Raw genomic sequence first — 21,063 nt, forward strand, 5'->3', positions numbered from 1 at the left:
CTCTTTTATGTGAACACAATAACAAACATTTAAAAAAAACGGCTCCTCTGTGACCAGAGATATTTAATTAATTTGTGGGAGTGGAAAGGCAATTAATCTTGAATGTTAAAGAAATATGGAGTTTGAAACTTTGTAGCAAAGTCGGTTCCTCTGGTACTTTTTATGCAAATGGAGGAACTGTTAAACTATAATATGTACATTATAGGGGATTGCATTTAATTATTCCCTGGAAACCATAAGAAAAAAAATTCAGAACTATTGCAGTAAAAGTTTGACTGTATTTAGAAAGCTAGAAATAATTTCATAATTTAATTATTAATTAAAGGATAATGTGGGAGTGATATTTTTGAAAGGCACCTGTCAGGTGCTGTGCCACAAATGGTGAAGTTAAGAATTACTTATTTTTATTTTCCTGATCTATATGAGAATCTTTCTGCTTGAAGTGTTTTGTGTGTGGACTGTTTGAAGCAAATTAGTAATAAAATTTTAATGGACCATATTCACGTTCAAAGGTTATTTGATATATAATTGTCATATCTGAGCTAGGAAACAAAAAGTCAAATGAATTTTGTGTGTGAGAGAGAGAGAGAGAGAGAGAGAAAAGAAAGTTAACCCAGAATTGGTATTGGTGGTAGCATATGATACTAGAAACAAACTTATAAAGCATCAGCCAAAAAAAAAAAATCTTTCCACGTCCCTGAATTTCTTTAAACAATTCAATTCACTTCCACAACAACAGATAGGATTGGAACAGATGGAAATTTGTCCGTACAATCAACCATCTGCTGACTAATGGCAAATCACTGCACATCTATCCTGCAACCTCAGTTTGAATGTATATCCCCCACCTTTGACAGAGTGAATTGAGTTAAGCTGATTGAAGTCTTAGGAAAGATTGGCATAGATAAAAGAGATTTAAAACTAATTTGGGAACTTTACAGCTGTGGTTAGGATTGATAGAGAGTAATCAGAAAATGTAGACATTGGTAAGGCAAGGATGTTCCATATCCCCTTTACTATTTAATATATATGCAGAAGTATTTATGAAAGAATACAAATAAGAGCAGAAGGGAGGTGTAAAAGTATGAGGGACAAAGATAAAGACAATAAAATTTGCAGAAGACTAGGTATTGATTGCAAATAATGAAGAGGAGTTATGGAGCTCCTTGGATATCTTGAACAGCAAAGTAAAGGAGTACAATATGAAGATTAACAGCAAGAAAACCAAGGTAATGTTAATTTCAAAGTGGCAAAGAAGAAGAAAATGTAACATTAGATGGAATAAGATTGGAACAGGTGGACAGATACAGATACTTGGGAAGCATAATGATAGAAAATGGGAAAAGTCTGTAGGAAATAAAAACAAGAATTATAATGGACAAAGAGGCATTTAGTAAGAAATGAACTATTGAGAAGAAATTTCAAGAAGGAATAAAGAAAGCAAATGGCAAAAACATTTAATAATAAAAAAAAACATTTAACATTTAATTTAATGTTGTATTATTTGGCTCAAAGGCATGGACTCTGGGAAGAGAAGAGATCTGATGGCTAGAAGCTTTTGAGATGTGGGTGTGGATGAGAATGGAAAGAGTGAAATGGGTGGACAGAGTGAGCAACAACGAAGTATTGAGGACAGTAGGAGAAGAGAGAATGTTAGTAAAAGAACTTTATAGGACATGTTTCGACAAGAGAAAGTGATTGAGGGGAAAGATATGTAGGAAGGAGAGCTGTTGGGAAAAGGAGAATCAGAATGATGGATTGGACTGGAAGAGGAAATCATTAGAATTAGCAGAGGCATATGATGCAAGAAAGCAAGCTTATGCAGCATCAGCAAAAAAAAATAATAAATAACCGCTCCCATTTCACCCCTCCGTTCGTTCCAAATACCTGTTCAGCCTTAAATTTATTTAGAATATCAACTTCCACAACAAAGGATGGAAATCTGTTCCACCAATCAACTACCCACTAGCTAAAGGCAAACTTCTGCACATCTATCCTACATCTGTCTTTCCTCAATTTGAATTTATGCCCTCTCGGGTGGTTATTCTGAGCAAGAGGAAGAATCTCATCAGCATTGAGCATGATCAAACCATTCAAGGCTTTATACACCTCAATCAGATCACCTTGCAGGTGCCTAGTCTCCAGACACTGTAATTTGCAAAACTTAAGCCTTTCTTCGTAAGTGCAACCCTTTGTTCCATTCACTAATCTTGTTGCCCTTCTCTGTACTCGTTCCAACAGCCCTACAGCCTTCTTAAAATGAATCCTCCAGACCTGTATACAGTACGCAAGGTGTGGCCTGACCATTGCCTTATACAAGGGGATAATCACCTCCTTATCCCTGCCAGAAAAAATCCTGTATATCATTGACAAGACACCATGAGCTACTCTTGCAGACTGTCTGCACTTCTCATATGTAGTGGTGTGCCTGCACAATTATATCTGCCTGCACAATTAACCCCAGGTCCTTTTTGTTCTCTACCACTGTCAGTGTAGTACCACAGAGTTGATACGGGGTTACTGCTTCTGGGGTTGATCTGGGGTTACTGCTTCCCCTTATGTAGTACTTTACATTTGTCAATGTTAAGTACTTCACTTGCCACCTCTCAACCCATCTGCTGAACTTTTCTAGATCCTGTTGCAGCAGCATACTGTCATTAGTGTCCTTAACAACCTTCGTATCGTCTACAAACTTGGACATTAAGCATGATATATACCATCAGCAATATCATTTATAAATACAGAAAACAACAATGGACCCAACACTGAACCCTGAGAGACTCAACTTATAACATTAGTCCACGATGAGCAGTGTCCATTGATTACCACTCTCTGTCTTCTCCCACTCAACCATCCCTTTATCCATAGCAGCAATTTGCCTCCAATGCCACACTGCTTCAATTTGTTCAGCAGTCTTCCATGCGCAACAGTATGAAAAGCCTTTCTAAGATCCAAATATATGATATCAAAGTTATTCCCTGCATCCAGTTCATTTTGTGACCATATCATAGTATTCAATCAAATTGGTCAGGCAACGCTTTCCCTTAACAAAACCATGTTGTGTCTGAGCTATAACTGTAGTCTTGTCTAGATTATCCTGCAGTGCTTCTTTAACCAGTGCCTCCATTAATTTGCCTGGAACAGAAGTTAAACTCACAGGTCTATAATTACTTGTGTCAGCCTTTGATCCTTATTTGTGAATTAGGGTCACATTTGCACATCTCCAGTCTGTGGGTACCTCCCTTGAGTCCAAAGAAGCTCTCATAATTATGGCTAAGGGTTTGCTTACTTCCTTTGCTGCCTCCTTTAATATAACTGGATAGATCTCATCCACCCCGGTTGCCTTTTTTATGTTTATCTTAAACAATTTCTCCTCTACTTTCCTCTCAGTTATTACAAAATCATCTAGCTCACTGCCAGAGTTTAATTCACTTCTGATGTTCCCCTCCCTGAATAACTCCTCATGTCTGAATGTAGATGCAAAATACTCATTTAGTTTGTTAGCCACCTGAGCAGGATCATCAACAGTTGAACCATCAATATCCAGTGGATCAATCTGATTCATCTCTCTCCTTCTAGAGTTTACATAGGTAAAGAACTCTTTTTTTTTTTTTTTTTTTTTTTTTCATTCTTGCCCAAGATTTCTCATAATTGGCCTTTGCCTGCCTAATCTTTGTGACTTGGTTACAGACCAGCTTATATCTATCATAGGCCTCCAAGTCACCCATTAATTTTTATGTATCACATGCATTTTTCTTCTCTGCCATTCATTCATTAATTCATGTCTCATTAATTCATCTGACATCCATTTAGGTTAAAAATTTTGAACAGTATTTCTTAGTTAGTATGTAAAGCCTAGTAGCTTCCAAGATAAATTCTTTGAATGCTTCCCATTTTGAATTTTCTGTTGATAACATCATCAGTTGGTCCCACCGTATAGAATTTAAATACTGTCTCAGAGACACCGTAGTTGCCTTTACGAAAGCAAAAACCCTTCCCTTTATCCCCGATGGTAGTTACCTCTTTGAGTAAATCCCACTTCGGCACACTGTTATCGCTGCCACCTAGCGATTCCTTTATCTGCAGATTCTTAATGCATGAAGAATCGCTACTGATAATCAGATCAAGAGTATTACTCCCTCTAGTTGCCTCCCTAACATGCTGATGTAGAAAACAATCATCCAATAAATCCACAATAGCCTCGCTAGTGTGTGAGTGACCAACCCACAAATTCCAGTCAGCATCTGGGAAATTAAAATCCCCCATTATAAGACTCTCTGATTTACTGGCCCATTCTATTTCCCTGTACAATATCTGCAATAATCAGTCATCTGCAATAATATGTATTATGCTGTCAAGTTTTATATTTCATTGTATGTAATACCATTACATTCGTAGAACATTAAATTAGTTATTGCTTACAGGAAATAGAATTTCTTAGCAAAAAACAAAAAGAAAAAAAATGCCAAGGTATGAGATTAGAACTTACACGCTACTTATTTACCACAGTTAAGTTCCTAAAAATAAGCTATGCAGACAGGCTGCCATGGCAGGTCATGGGGTTTTGTCAATGATATGTAGGAATTTTGCTAGCAGGGAAAAGGAGGTGATTGTCCCTCTGTATAAGGCAATGGTCAGGCCACACCTTGAGTACTGCGTACAGGTCTGGAGGCCTCATTTTAGGAAGGATGTCGATTTGCTTGAGCGTGTACAGAGAAGGGCAACAAGATTGGTGAGGGGAATGAAGGGATCCTCTTACCAAGAGAGGCTTAAGTTCTGCAAATTGCTGTGGCTGGAGACTAGGCACCTGCGTGGTGATCTGATTGAGGTGTATAAGGCCTTGAATGGGTTGATCATGCTGAATTCTGATGTCATCCTTCCACTTGTTCAGATTACGAATCTTAATTAAGAAATTAAGAAAAGACAGATGTAGAATAGATGTGCGGAAATTTGCCTTTAGCCAGCGGGTGGTTAATTGCTGAAACAAACTTCCATCTGTCGTTGTGGAAGTTGAGAGGTTGAATAAATTTAAGGAGGAACTGGACAGCATTTGGAGGGAATGGTGTGTTTTTTTTTTTTTTTTTGTGGCTGATGCTGCATAAGCTCATACACTTGCTTTCTTGCATCACATGCCACTATTACTCTACTATTTATTGAACACAATTTAACTTGTTAAGTCAAAAAAATCAAAATTTTCCAAAAAACTTATCCACTTCTAGGAGCTCAAAATTCTTTGCCCTTACACTCCATGGCTTCTGTAAAGGATCTGCAAAAGCACATTGTGGTTTTGCAAATCCTTTACATCTGAAATTTTTGTAAGACTTGCAAAGCCACATTGTGGGTTTGCAAGTCTTCTTACTGCTTTCTTTCATGACATCTAATTAAAAGTAGTGCAAATATTTAGTAATTTTTTATTTTAATTATATGTAAACCTATATAGCAATCAGAAGAATAAAAATAAAGGATAAAAACCCAGGAGTAAACTTTTGGGCAGTAATCCATCATCAGCTACGGACTGAAGACTGTGTGGTTGGAAAACAGATTTATGAACAGTTAAGTGAGGCATACAATGAAGTATTTTGTCACATAACTTAAGTAAACTTGAAAGAATGACTATCAATCCTCCAACTGAGACTTCAAGACTTCACTGCCAGAGACTTCAAGTTAATATATGGTCATTAGAAGAAAGTTAAAAGCATTTCGTTGCCATAGTTTTGTTCAACATTAGTTTGGTCATTTATAATATACGGCAAGATATTATTACAGATTCAAATATTGTACATTTTTTGGCATTCATATGTTTCATTGACCATCAATACTTAATGTAATGACTGTCAAAGGTAAAGGAAAGGACTTTTGCTTTTGTAAGGGTGACTACAGTGGTCTCAGACCATTTTTAAAGTTTGTGCAGTGGGACCAACTGATGAGGTTCCCAACAGAAAAATTCTAAGTGGGAAGCATTTATGGATGTAATCACAGAAGCTGCTAGGCTTTTCATGCCAACTAAGAAATACTGTTCAAGGCTTAGACCTAAATAGATGTCGGATGAACTGATGAGACATGAAGAGAAGAAAAATACATGGAATGCATATAAAGTATCAGATGTAAACTTTCTGTAATCCAGTCATTATATGTTAGATATATAGTTTATATTAGGTATATGTTAATATAACATACTTGATTAGTCTGTAATCAAGTTACAAAAGAGGTTAGGCAAGCTAAGGCAGATTACAAGAAGTTTCTGACAAAGAATGCAGCCAAGACTTTACTTATATTCACAGTAAAAGGAAAGCGTTGAATCACATCAGTCATCCACTTGATGTAAGTGGTTCAAATGTTGATGATCCTACTCAGGTTGCTGACAAATTGAATAGGTACTTTGCATCTACATTTACAAAAGGAATTCTTTAGGGAAGTTGTGCCATAAGTTTATTTAACTCTAGCAGGGAGCTAAATGATTTTATGATAAATGAAAGGAAAGGGGAAAAGAAATCGTTGAAATTAAACTTAAAGTTGTCTGGGGCATGGGATTTATCCAGTAATATTAAGGGAGGCAGAAAAGGAGGTAAGCAAATCCTTAGCCATAATTATGAGAGCATCTTTGGATTTAGGGAAGGTCCCTATGGACCAGAGATGTGCAAATGTATCCCCAGTTCACAACAAGGGATAAAAAGGTGACATGAGTAATTATAAACCTGCTAGCTTAACTTCTTTTCTAGTGAAAATAATGGAATCACTGGTTAATGAAGAAATAAAGGACCATTAGTATTCGTAGAGGCATATGATCCAAGAAAGCAAGCTTATATAGCATCAGCCAAAAAAAAACCCCTTCCCATTTCATGCATCCATTCACCCCAAATGTTTGTCTAGTTCTGCCTTGAACTTGTTTAAGTTGCTGAACTCCAATGCAACGGATTGAAGTTTGCTCCAACTATCAACCACCCTCTGGCTTAAGGTGAATTTCCGCACATCTATTCTACAATTGTCTTTCCTCAATTTGAATTTATGCCCACTATGGTGAGTAATTTGAGCTAGAAAGCCTTATATACCTCAATTAGATCACCTCGCAGGTGCCTATCGCCAGAAGCTGCAATTTGCAGAACTTAAGCCTTTCTTGGTAACACCAACCTTTTGTTCCACCCACCAATCTCGTTGCCCTTTTCTGTACTTGTTCCAGCAGCTCGACATCTTTTCTAAAATGAGTCCTCCAGACCTGTATGCAGTACTCAAGATGTGGTCTGACCAGTGCCTTATACAAGGAGACAATCACCCCCTTATCCCTGCTAGCAAAATTCCTGTATATCATTGACAAGACCACATGGCAGCCTGTCTGCACTGCTCAGAAAACTTCATATCTGACTGCACAAAATTACCTCCTGGTCCTTTTCATTCTCCCCTACCCTGAGTGTAGTACCACCCAGTTCATAACTGGGATTAGTGCTACCCATATGCGGTACTTTACATTTGTCTATGTTAAACTTCAGTTGCCACATCTCAGCCCATCTGCTCAACTTTTCCAGATTCTGTTGCAGTAGCGTACTATCATTACTGTCATTAACAACCCTGCCAACTTCGTTTCGTCTGCAAACTTAGACATTAACCCTGATATACCTTCATCAATATCATTGATAAATACCGAAAAAAACAATGGGCCCAACACCGAACACTGAAGAACTTCACTAATAACATTAGTCCACGAAGAGCAGTGTCAATTGATAATTAGCTCTCTGTCTTCTCCCACTCAACGTTCCTTTTATCCATTGGAGCAACTGCCCTTAATGCCATACTGCTCCAATTTATACAGTAGTCTTCCATGTGTCACAGTATCAAAAGCTTTCCTAAAATCCAAGTATATGATATCAAAATTATTCTTTGCATCCAATTCCTTTATGATTACATCATAGTATTCAATCAGATTTGTCAGACAAGACTTCCCATTAATAAACCTGTGCTGTTTCTGTACTATAACTGCAGTTTTGATATATGATCCTGCATCACTTCCTTAACCAGTGACTCCATTATTTTCCCTGAAACAGAAGTTAGACTAACATGTCTGTAATTCCTCGTGTCACCCTTTGATCCTCCTTTGTGAATTGGAAACACATTTGTACATCTCCAGTCTATGGGGACCTCCCCAGAGTCCAAGGAAGATTTCAGAAGTATGGCCAAGGGTTTGCTTACTTCCTTTGCTGCCTCCTTTAGTATAACTCGATAGATCCCATCAACCCCGGGTGCCTTCCCTATGTTTAACTTCAATAATTTCTCCTCCACTTTTCTCTCAGTTATTGCAAAATCACTTAGCTCCCTGTTAAGAGTTTGATAAACATCTGGCCCTCTCCTTCTTGAATAACTCCTCATGTGAATGTAGGAGCAAAATACTCATATAGTTTGGCAGCTATCTGAGAATGATCATCTACAGTCAAACCATTGATATCAAGTGGACCAATCTGATTCATCCCCTTTTAGAGTTATATAAGTAAAGAAGTCTTTGCTGTTTTTGTTTGCATCCTTTGCCAAAGATTTTTCATAATCTGCCTTCGCTTGCCTAAGCTCCTTTGTGACTTGATTACAGACTAGCTTGTATCTACCATAGGGTTCTGTGTCGCCTGACAATTTATGTGCATCCCATGCACATAAATTGTCATATTGATGGTTCAACAGTTGAGGATCCTGCTCAGGTGGCTAACAAACTAAACGAGTATTTTGCATCTACATTCACACATGAGGAGTTATTCAGGAAGGGGAATGCCAGAGGTGGAGTAAACTCCGGCAGTGAGCTAGATGATTTTGTAATAACTGAGAGGAAAGTAGAGGAGAAATTGTTTAAGATAAACATAAAAAAGGCACCTGGGGTGGATGAGATCTATCCAGTTATATTAAAGGAGGCAGCAAAGAAAGTAAGCAAACCTTTAGCCATAATTATGAAAGCTTCTTTGGACTCAGGGGAGGTACCCATAGACTGGAGATGTGCAAATGTGACCCCAATTCACAAAAGAGGATCAAAGGCTGACACAAGTAATTATAGACCTGTGAGTTTAACTTCTGTTCCAGGAAAATTAATGGAGGCACTAGCTAAAAGAAGCACTGCAGGATCATCTAGACAAGACTTCAGTTATAGCTCGGACACAGCATGGTTTTCTTAAGGGAAAGTCTTGCCTGACCAATTTGATTGGATATTATGATGATGCAGTCACAAAAGAACTGGATGCAGGGAATAACTTTGATATTATATATTTGGATCTTAGAAAGGCTTTTGATACTGTTGCACATGGAAGACTGCTGCACAAATTGGAGCAGTGTGGCATTGGATGCAAATTGCTGCTATGGATAAAGGGGTGGTTGAGGGGAAGAAGACAGAGTGGTAATCAGTGGACACTGCTCATCGTGGACTAATGTTATTAGTGGAGTCCCTCAGGGTTCAGTGTTGGGTCCATTGTTGTTTTCTGTATATATAAATGATATTGATGATGGTATATCAAGCTTAATGTCCAAGTTTGCAGATGATACAAAGTTTGGCAGGGTTGTTGACACTACTGACGCTATGCTGCTGCAACAGGATCTGGAAAGATTGAGCAGATGGGCTGAGAGGTGGCAAATGAAGTTTAACATTGACAAATGTAAAGTACTACATATGGGAAACAGCAACCCCAGAGCAAAGTATCAACTCTGTGGTACTACCCTGACAGTGGCAGAGAATGAAAAGGATCTGGGGGTAATTGTGCAGGCAGATACCAAGTTCTCTGAGCAGTGCAGACTGGCTGCAAGAGTAGCTCATGGTGTTTTGTCAATGATATACAGGAATTTTTCTAGCAGGGATAAGGAGGTGATTATTCCCTTGTATAAGGCAATGGTCAGACCACACCTTGAGTACTGTATACAGGTCTGGAGGCCTCATTTGAAGAAGGATGTAGAGCTGCTGGAAGGAGTACAGAGAAGGGCAACAAGATTAGTGAATGGAATAAAGGGTTGCTCTTATGAAGAAAGGCTTAAGTTTTGCAAATTACAGTGTCTGGAGACTAGGCACTGGCGAGGTGAGCTGATAGAGGTGTATAAAGCCTTGAATGGGTTTAGCATGCTCAATGCCAATGGGATTCTTCCTCTTGCTCAGAATAATCACCTGAGAGGGCACGAATTCAGATTGAGGAAAGACAGATGTAGGATAAATGTGTGGAAATTTGCCTTCAGCCAGCGTGTAGTTGTTTGGTGGAACAGACTTCCATCCCTTGTTGTGGAAGTTGATAGCCTAAACAAATTTAAGGCTCAGCTGGACAGGTATTTGGAATGAACAGAGGGGTGAAATGGAAGTGTTTTTTTTTTTTTTTTTTTTTTTTGGCTGATGCTGCATAAGCTTGCTTTCTTGCATCATATGCCTCTACTAATATTAATGTATTTTTCTTCTCTGCCACGATTTTCATTAGTTTATCTTACATCTATTTGGGCATAAACCCAGAGCAGTAATTCTTAGTTGGAAAAAAAGCTTAGTAGCTTCCAAAATTATTTCCTTTAATGCTTCCCATTTAGAATTCACCATTGGTAACATCAACAGTTGATCCTACTGTATAGAATTTAAAAACTCTCTGAGATCACTGTAGTCACCTTTACAAAAGCAAAAACCCTCCCCTTACCCCTGATGGTAGTTACATCTGTGCCACCTAGTGGTTCCTTTGTCTGCAGATTCTTAGCTCATGAAGAATCACTGCTGATAACGATCAAGAGTATTACTCCCTTTGGACTCTCAAACATGTTGCTGTAGAAAACAGTCACCGAATAAATCCACAAAAGTCTTGCTTGTGTGCGAGGGCTAACCCACAAATTCCAGTCAATATCTAAAAAGTTAAAATTCCCCATTACAAGACATTCTGATTTCTGGCCCACAATTGTCCATTATACCCATCAGATTTATTAGGCCTATAACACACACCTACTCTCATTTTCTCTTTCCCAGTGCTTATGTCACACCACACTGACTCAACATTGCATTGGTCACCAATGTCAATTGGATGCACTTAATTTTGTGTTTCTTAACTAACAGCATAATCCCTTCTCCATTCCCTTCTATCCTTTCTGTACACATTGTACAGAAATGATAGATGGGACTCTCAGTTACCCTAACACAACCCATGTCTTTATTTGTTCCATGATGACTCCCAGCAGGCCCTTGAAATCCCCAAAACCTCGCTTTCCATGCTGCTGCTCATTCCAATAGAAGCAGTGCAAGAATCACTTTCATCTCTGCTTCTGGCTACCATTAATCTAATAGTCTGTGAATCCCCCCCCCAAGCAAGAGTTTTCTGACCCACCTAACACTGCCTCGATAGCATCTGAAAATATTCTTGCAATTCATTGAAGAGGCCTCTGGAGTCAGGAACTCTATGATTCACCTATGATACTATTAAAACACTGACTGAAATCAATAAAAGCCTTTATTAAACAAAAAAAAAAAAAAAATACACGTACTGACTGTATAAATTGTATATTAAAATAAAATAAAATGGTATATAACAAGAATAAAATGTAAAATTAAAAATGCTAAAAAGATATTTAAAATCACTAAAAACCACTGAAACAGGACCTTTCGGCTGCAACGGCCGCCTTCATCAGCAATAATGGTTGCAGGTTATCCAACAATCTATATATGTAAACATACACACCAGCAGGTCCGCGACACGAACTATGGCACCTGAGCATGGTCCACTTCTTGTGTGTTGGAACCAGAATCTTGTGTGTTGGAACCAGAAATGAAACGAACCACTCTAAACCATTCATCTCTCTCCTTAGGATAAGTGCTTCAAAGAGTGGATGCACGTGACAGTCTTTATCCCTATTAAGACTATAGCGTCCAGACGATCATATCCTTAAACTCTCTTGAGGGCCCTATCATGTTCCCCCCCCCCATGCAGATGCCATAGTTCATGTCGCGGATGTGCTGTTGCATATGTGTACATATATAGATATGTGGATATTGCTTCATCAGCAATAGTGGTTGCCTGCAACCATTATTGCTGATGAAGGCAGCTGCTGCTGCTGCCGAAAGCTCCTGTTTTAGTGGTTTTTAGTGATTTTAAACATCTTTTTAGCGCTTTTAATTTTATATTTTATTGCATTTTATTTTTGTTATATAACATTTTATTTTATTTTAATATACAGTTTATACAGTCAGTACGTGTATTATATATATTTTTTTTGTTTAATAATGGAATTTTATCAATTTGAGTCAGTGTTTTAGTAGCATCATAGATGAATCAAATATTCTTGCACCCTTTCTATTTAAGTGTATCACATCCCTGTAGAAACACTCTCCTGTTAACAAGCACAGACCACACTGAGAATAGTTCTACAAATTAACAAAGCTCCCATCATATACTCCCTCCTGGACCATCTGGACAGGAATGCAATTCCTGTCCAGATGGTCCAGGAGGACAGGGAAAAAAAAAAAAAAATTTTTGATATCATGTATTTGAATTTCTGTAAAGTTTCTGTTGCATATAAAAGACTGCTGTAAAAATTAAAGTGTGGCATTAAGGGCAAATTACTGCTCTGAATAAAGGGATGGTTGAGTGGGAGAAGACAGAGAGTGGTTATTAATGGACACTGCTCTTCGTGAACTAAAGCAGTCCCTCAGGATTCAGTGCTGGTCTCATTATTGCTTTCAGTATTTATTAATGAAGTTACTGAAAAGTATATTAGGCTTAATGTGTAATTTTGCAGGTGATACTAAGGTTGGCGGGATGGTTAATAACAGTAATCAGGGTAAGCTACTGCTTCCAGATCTAGAAAAATTAGGAAGATATTGGATGAGAAATGGCAATTGAAGTGTAATATTGAGAAATATATAGTAATGCATATTGGTTGCAGTAATCCCAGATTAATATACCAACTGTGTGGTACAGCACTCAGCATAGTAAAAAATGAAAAAGACCTGGAGGTAACTGCATAATCAGATATAAAGTTTGAGCAATGCAAACAGGCTTCCAGGACAGCTCACAGGATTTTGTCCAGTGTTATACAGGAAGCGTTCTATCAGGGATAATGAGGTGATTATCCTGTAGTACAAGGCAATGGTTTGGCAGTATGTTGAGTACTGCATACAAGTCTGGAGGCCTCATTTTTGGAAGGATATACCCTTCTCATTTTACTGAGGTACATCCTTCCTCATTTTAGGAAGGATGTACCTCAGTACCCTTCTCTGTATCTGCTGGAACAGATACAGAGAAGGGTACCAAGATTGGCGAAAGGAATGAAGTCTTGCCAATAAATGCTTCATTTCTGCAGATTGCAGCGTCTGGAAACTAGGCACCTGCAAGATCGCATTGAGGCCTTGAATGGATTGATTATGTCAGTGCTGATGGCATTATTCCTTTTGTTCAGACTATACACATATAGGGGAGTATCAGTTCAAGTGGAGGAAGGCCAGGTGCAGGTCAGATATGCACAGTTTTCCTTTCAGCAAGCGGGTGGTTGATTGTTGGAACAAACTTCCATCTGTTATTGTGGGAATGGGTGTTTGAATAAATTCAAGGAAGAACTACACAAAATATTGGAAGGGATGGGCAGTTGATGTGGGAATATTTTTGTTTTTGGCTGATACTTTGTAAGCTTGCTTTTGTGTATTGTTTTCCACTATTAGTACTAATATTAATATCTGGGAATAATCCCTTAGATTTTCTCTTATTCCTTGAGACTCATGCTACCTGATTCTTGTGTTCCCTATGCTGGAGTACATCTTTTCCTCATTTATTTTACTAAGTACCCTGGAGCACTCTTTACATCCCAATCGCATGTGAATTGATTTGCACTTATCACTAATCTCATTGCTATTTCTTTTAACCTTCTCTTTGAGTTCTGTGTTTTTTTTTTTTTTTGACCCAAATACAGTATTCCAAATGTAGGCCAACCATTACCTTGTATACACAGATAATGATTTCATTTTCAATACTAACTAAGATCCTTTATTATTATGTATATTTTTTATAGTATGCTCAATACTATAAAAAATATACATAATGCTCAGTATAAGTACAAGCTTATAATATAAATATAAGCTCATTATAAGACACCATGAACTTTTTTAGCCACTGGTTGAAATTGCCCTGAAAATTTCACATCAGATTGAACCACTTTTCATATTGATCCACTTTCAGCTCCATCACCCATGTGCCATTAAAAACCAAACCAAACTTTCAGCTCCTCTTCTAATTTTAATGACTCCAGGATTTCTGTTCTGCAGATTACATAACCTTAAATTTAGAAGTATATAATTTTAGTTAACATTCTTTTTTTTCAAAACATTTATGCAATTGATTCAATCTTTTTTGATAAACACAGCATTGCTTGAATTTTTAACCATCCTTCTCACCTTCAGATTATCGAAAACTTTAATTCATATGGAAAAGACCTCTTCAACCCCACCAATTTATCCAAACTCAAGTAAAAAAATTAGTTTTTGTTTCATGCATTTGTGCTTCAATGCATAAAAGTATAGTTATTAGTTGGAATTTTTGAATTTTAATATAGGATGGCTAGTGGTTAAGAATACTAATATTTGTAAAATTTCTGTGACTTAACAGTTGAAATCGCATTTTATTTGAATTAAGCTGTCATCTCGGACAGTAATATATAATGGAACAGAGTTGTGCATGTTTACAAAGTTTCCTTACTGGCCACTGTGTAGTGAGTACAAAATTCATCTGCTTGATAATGGTAGAATACAGTCTGTTGAATCATTTTCCATTTATTTCAAACAATTGGATGCATTCACAATTGACACATTAGTAAGGTCATTTATAATGCCCTCTACAATTTGTTTTTAAGTTGATAGAACTTGCTGAATATGCAAAGATTCAATCTCAAAATAAGCAAAACTGGTACAGAAATCCCGTGACATTTAAACTCTTTGGAGAGGAACCAATCAGCAGAACTTAAACATTTGACTGGTTTTCAAAGTTCAAAATGAGAGTGACTTCTTTTGATAGTGCTGAATGGATGGCTGTCCTCTAGCAAAACAGATAGAAATGTGATATGAATTGAAGAACTTGTTCATGGAAATTGGTTTAATGAAAATAGTGAAGTTGTCCATGTTCTGGATAATAAAGCAAAAGCTCATTTGAATCATGCTGAAGCATTTTTTGCACAAGACTTACAAAGATTAAACAGATTTCTGTTAAGTTCATGGTCAAGTTCTGACTGACAAGCAAAAACAGCATTGAAACAGTGTGTCAGGACTTTTGGTAAAAACTTCAGAAAGGTGAATTCCTATCTACCTAGTGGCAAAATGCTAGTTTATGGGCATGACCACAAAACAAAAGTTTCCATAGTGGAAAATTGTGAAATTACCATGCCAGAAAAATTCAGTTAAGTTGCTTATCCTGATGTGAAGTGCATGATAATTATGTTTTTCAGTATTGTTTGATTTATGCATCAGAGATTTTTCTCACAAGGACAAGCTGGATCAATGTTGCACATCATGAATTTGTTTCACAAACTGTGAATCATGTCTGATTAAAAAAAAAAAAAAAAATTCTGAGAAATGGTGCACTAGAGATTGGTTTCTCCAATATTACAATACTTCTGATTTTGATGATATCTTTTAATCAGATCTCCTTTCTGATGCTTCTAACAAGAAAAGACATAATCAATGGACTTGCTGTGTCAAGGAAACTGTGTTATAAGGAAATTTCTTCAGGCCTTGACAGCATAAAATTGCCGCCAAATGTGGTGTACAGTGAAAATTAGCCTAAAATATACATAGTATTTTATATAAAATATTTATTGTGCAAATTCCCTCATCATATAGTTTTTGGTTTGTATTATTTTAAGTTTAGATATGCAAAGTTAACATAGAAATTATGCACATTGTATGTATGACTTGTCTAGAATTCTGTGTAATATAGTTTAGTAATTCTGCAGGTATTTTTTAGCAGGAGTGAATGGTGTGAATTGCTATATGCATAATGATAAAAGATATCTGATACAGTTTTATTGGCTACATAAAAATAATCTGTGTTATGGGATATATAAACTATTTCAGCAATTGAAAACAGTAATACCTTCCTACTAATGTGTGTATATATTTATATATACACACACATTAGTAGCATCTACTTCTGCTCTGCGTGTTTTGGAGCATTAGACATAATATAACTTTTGTTATTTTCCGTTTTCTGCTTATTTTGCTTCTCAACTGTTATATATTACTACTATATATATATATATATATATATTTTTTTTTTTTTTTTATCTTTTACAGTATGCACTTTCTTATGCTTGCCTGAAGTTGGTGAACTACTCTTTCTTTTTTTGGCTACCCTTCTACCTTCACAATAAATATGGTTGGGAAGAAGAAAAAGCTGATGAAATTTCAATATGGTATGATGTGGGTGGAATTATTGGTTAGTATACTTTCTGTTGAAATTAGGTTAGTCAGTTATATTCTGTTAATTTATGAGGTCCGACAATCAATTTCTATGACTGTGTTCATTGCACATATGTCAATGTGTGCAAGACAATGATGCTGCACATTGTGCTAGCTGACTCATGACTACTTTCATCATATGGAAGCAGTTGCATGAGTCAGTGTTCTCTCTCTCTCTCTCTCTCTCTCTCTCTGTAAGGTCATTTGTGTATTGTAATTCATTCACATGCATTTGAGTTGTTAAAGATAGTCATTAAATAAAATGATGCAAGAAAGATAAACATTACACTTTGTTCAATTTTAGGGAGACTAAAATTGAAATCTCTAAATTAGTGAAACAAGCAACAATGTTTTCTCTTGCTTGCATGTGTCTCACTAGTTTGCAAGATTCAAGATGGCCCTGAGGATATGGAAGAGGACTGTGATCATCCAACAACATTTCCATCTCCAGAAATGGTTGAAAAAGTTTCTGCTCATCGATTCACCTGATCGTTAAGTGACGCACTTCAAAAGTTGGAAGCACAACTTATTAAGGAGAAATAGTTTGTGTATTTATGACAGAAGTTGGAGGCAAATGCATGACTTCTGTCCTAGGTTCATGTGACTAATAAAGAAAACCTGCTCAGACTCAAAGTATGTAAGGTTTTCATTCAACCATTTAATGACGATCCCATCTTGCTTCATTTGATCATAACAGGTGAAAAGTTATGGTGTTTCAAATATGATCCAGAAACAAAGAGATAAAACATGGAGTGGCAATCAACATGCTCTCTGAAACAAAAAATTTAGTTTTCAAAAACCAAAATCAAGCTGATCCTTTCATTTGATAGCAAAGAAATTAACAATGAATTGTTCCACCAGGTAATATGGTGAATGAGCATTAAGCACAAGTTTTTAATTGTTTAATTAAACTAAGTTGCCAAGTAAGGTCTCAGTTAAAGATAAAAAGCACTGATTCCTATTTCAAGTTTTGTTAGAACTCATTCTATGCTGATTATTAGTTTTTGGCAAAGCATAGATTGATGATTCTATGTTTGTCAAAAACATTGACTGTGTAGAGGACATTAAAAAAAATGTGATGGTTTTGGTATCAGTCAGTTCAAATGCATTTAAAAAAAAAAATTTCCAACAGTTCTACAGGCAATTTCACAAGTGTGCATAGCTGTTCAAGTTGATTGATAAATTTTAAAAAGCTTTGATAAACTGATAAATGTTAAAAGCTTGTTTCATTCTACCATGTTTTATTTAAATTGAATCAGTCCTGGAATTTATTTGTCAGATTTTGGAACTTAATTGGAAACCTTGTATTTCCACAAATAAAAGTTAAAAGTTTAGTTGACATTCAGGACACAGCTTCTTTAACGATGCCACCAGAATAAAATGTCTGATGCTTATGGTATTTGTTATGTAAGATACTGATGTTTTTATTGTCTATATAGTGGGGGCCTCGATAAATTTAGATCCACATCCAGATAATCGAGGATCCAGAAATATCAGATAACAGAAACCCCACTTTTTTTCCAACATGTTTTTATTAAACAAAATTGCAATACATAGTTAATGGGTGAAACGTGCATTATATGTAGAACGTAGTAAATTTGTAATTTTATTTTTTCTTACAGCATTGAATAAAACAATTTAAAAACAAAATTCTAAATATATTGCCTGATAAGTTTATTTTTTTTATATTACACCACTGTTATTTATTTATGTATTCCATTAGCATCAAGCACCATACTGCCCTGTTATATTATGCATTTTTTTCCCTTCTTATACTTCTCAGAAAAGTTATATAAAAGATTAATTTGGTCAAATTTGAGAAAATATATATAATTAATCTTGGCATATGAATATCAGAGTTCCTAGTTTCCATTTCAAAAACTAGTAGAGAATTCATTGGAAGCTACATATATATTGTGTAAACAATACATCTTTTTCTAGTTGAACTAACAGACTCATTTAATAGAAGCTTGGATAAATGAGACTTCACTTTACATTTTAATGGTCATTGCAGTTAGTTGCTTTTTGTTACCAAACATGGGTTTGTTGGAACCTAATAATGTGGATGATTGGAGGACTGAAAAACGTGCTAACATTATAGTAGGTTCTTGACAATGGCGTAGCCAGAATTTTTTGTTAGCAGATACATTCACAAAAAAAAAAAAAAAAACAATTCACAAAAAAAAGGTACCATTTGCTTTCTAAAAAATCGCCACAATACCAGATTTCGGCATCAGGAGGTACAATGTACTTGCTGACCCTATCCTGGCTATGCCACTGGTTCTTGATGTCTATCATTAATTGATTCCTTAAAAGTGTAGTGTATGAGGAAATGTTGGTTAAAGAGCAAAAAACTCAGGTTATGTGATAATTGGTCACAAAGGAAGATATAAACTTGAGTAATAAATTGGTTCAGATAATTTGATCACCAATAAAAACTAATGCAGTGATAAACTTTATTGATATTAACTATACAATATGCATATCAGGTTACTCCTTGAAGGATGAATCATATTAATCGATTCAAGAATCAATTTAGGGTGATTATCCTAAATTGATTCACCTTCAAGAATTGGTAGAAACCAGTCTTCATCATTACAAGGAGGATGTGAATTGGGACATTATCTAAGGTCATTAAAGGATCTTTGCATAGGACACTCATCTGCTCACTACTGATTGGACTTTGCAAGAGTTTCTGAGTGTTGCAAAAATAAAATAAGAAAAAATCATTGGACAGCCAGTTTGTTTAGTATTGTTTAGTATTAGTATTGTTTTAGTATTGTTTTAGTATTGTTTAGTATTAGTAACGGCCGCATGGTGCAAGAAAGCCTATGGCTTATGCTGCACCAGCCAAAAAAAAAAAAAAACCTTTGAACCTTTCAAAGAAGCGTTCCTGGCAGACTGATACTGCTGAGTGACTGAAGTTATATAGATGTGTGAGACAGGGGATGACACATCAATGGATAAGTTGTTGTTGTTGTCATTTGGTTTTTAGGAACATTAGCAACTAAGGCCATATTGCTCCGGGGATATGTGGTGGTCATTACCTGACCTTTCCGCATCCTCCATATTTGGTGGCCACGGGCTCGAACCCCGGTCTAATCAAGAAGCATGTGCTACGCACTGCTGCTCCTGCCCACCTGGCTATGGAGGTGCCAACAATGGATAAGCGAATCAATGATGGATGAGAGGATAATGGCATTAAATGAATGATGCACTTAAATGACAAACTAGAAAGTTGATGAATATTGGCTGCTCACTTACTTTAATTTCTGTGGGTTATAATTTTCAGTATATAACAGGAAAGTAGTGTAGTAGAGTTCATCTTGAAGGAAATTTATGGAAATATCTCTAGAAAGGCATATAATATAAATGTAATGTCTGTAATGCTTAAGGAGTGAATGATTTCATTAGCAACATTTGGTTGATTAATCTGACACGTGTTTTTTTTTTTTTTTGTTCCATAAGGTATTTAGAGGTTTGGTGACATCTTTAGATGTGGAATAGCCTGATAGGATAATGTCTGAGACTTGTACAAAATTAATAGTTTCTCAGTAAAGAAAACTTACTAGATTATGTTTGGAAGGTTTCCCTAGGAAGATTCAAAATTATTCCAAGTAGCGAAATAACAATCTTGCTTATTAAAATGGAACTGGCAATATCTATTGGCTTAGTACTGGCTTTTGCTGAAAGAAAGTACAGTAGAATTCTAGTTATCTGAATACCAGTTGACCGAATTTTTTCCTTCTTTTTCCCTTCTAATTTCACTTTAAAGAAATTGAAATATTTAATAAATTTACATTTATTTTCTAGATGGCAGATTTGTGGCCATATGTGCCAATCACTGGACCATGGCTGGCCTGTTTTCCAGTGCAGGAAACAAAACTACCACATGAATACCAAAGGTTCTGCTAATATAAAGCATTAAGGTATAAGGTATGTTCGTGTCAGACGGCACCTGGGATTTCTCCCATCTCCGCGTGTGTTTCACTGTATCGAGGACAGTACACTGTCAAGCCAGAGACTTGAAAGTGTGTGGGTCGTGTCTGTGCAGTGTGATATGTTGTGCCCATTGTTTATCCGGCTAATTGGCCGCCAGGCCCCTAGTGGGGCCCGACGTTGCCCATACCCTGCCACGTGGAGGCTAGCCGGGTGTATCCAGTATCACAACAATTTGCTCTGGCAGGTCCTGCCACCTAGTTTCCTGGGATTTCAGTGGCTAGGGCCTATTTAAAAAAAAAAAAAAAAAAAATTTTATGCATTTGACATTAATGCTTAATGGGATTGCTGTTAGGAAATCGCTGGTTAGGGTTGAACACTAAAGAGATATGTTAAAGGCCAAATAGGTCGGGCAAAATTTTGATGTTATTAAATTTAGACATGTAACGCTAGATAAAAGCTGATAGTGTTAGATATCTTAGAGATTTGCACAAAACCGGTAGAATTTAGACGTTGGTTATATTTGACGGCATTGTTAAGGGATATAAAGCATTATGAAGCAAAGAAAGTGAATAATTTTGTTCATATTACCTGCTCTATTACCAGCTGTAAAAAAAAAATCACTGTATAAAAAAAAAAGCTACAACTTTTCCATTATGCAAATTGCTATAAATAAAAAACATTATGTAATAGTCAATTTGTATGACTAAAGA

The 21,063-nt window shown here is 36.4% G+C and overlaps 1 protein-coding gene across 1 annotated transcript in view; it reads left to right on the forward strand.

Moving 5' to 3' along the window:
* The window catches only part of LOC150076510 (sugar phosphate exchanger 3-like), a 168,732-nt gene that overhangs the window by 105,129 nt on the left and 42,540 nt on the right, over positions 1 to 21,063 (forward strand). The window contains exon 9 of the mRNA XM_090387474.1: positions 16,247 to 16,388. Coding sequence (XP_090243600.1) covers positions 16,247 to 16,388 — 142 coding nt within the window. The remainder of the gene's footprint in view (positions 1 to 16,246; positions 16,389 to 21,063) is intronic.

The sequence above is a fragment of the Mastigoproctus giganteus genome, chromosome 13 (genome assembly GCF_048544385.1).
Source record: "Mastigoproctus giganteus isolate SK-2022 chromosome 13, ASM4854438v1, whole genome shotgun sequence".
Taxonomy (NCBI): Eukaryota; Metazoa; Arthropoda; class Arachnida; order Uropygi; family Thelyphonidae; genus Mastigoproctus; species Mastigoproctus giganteus.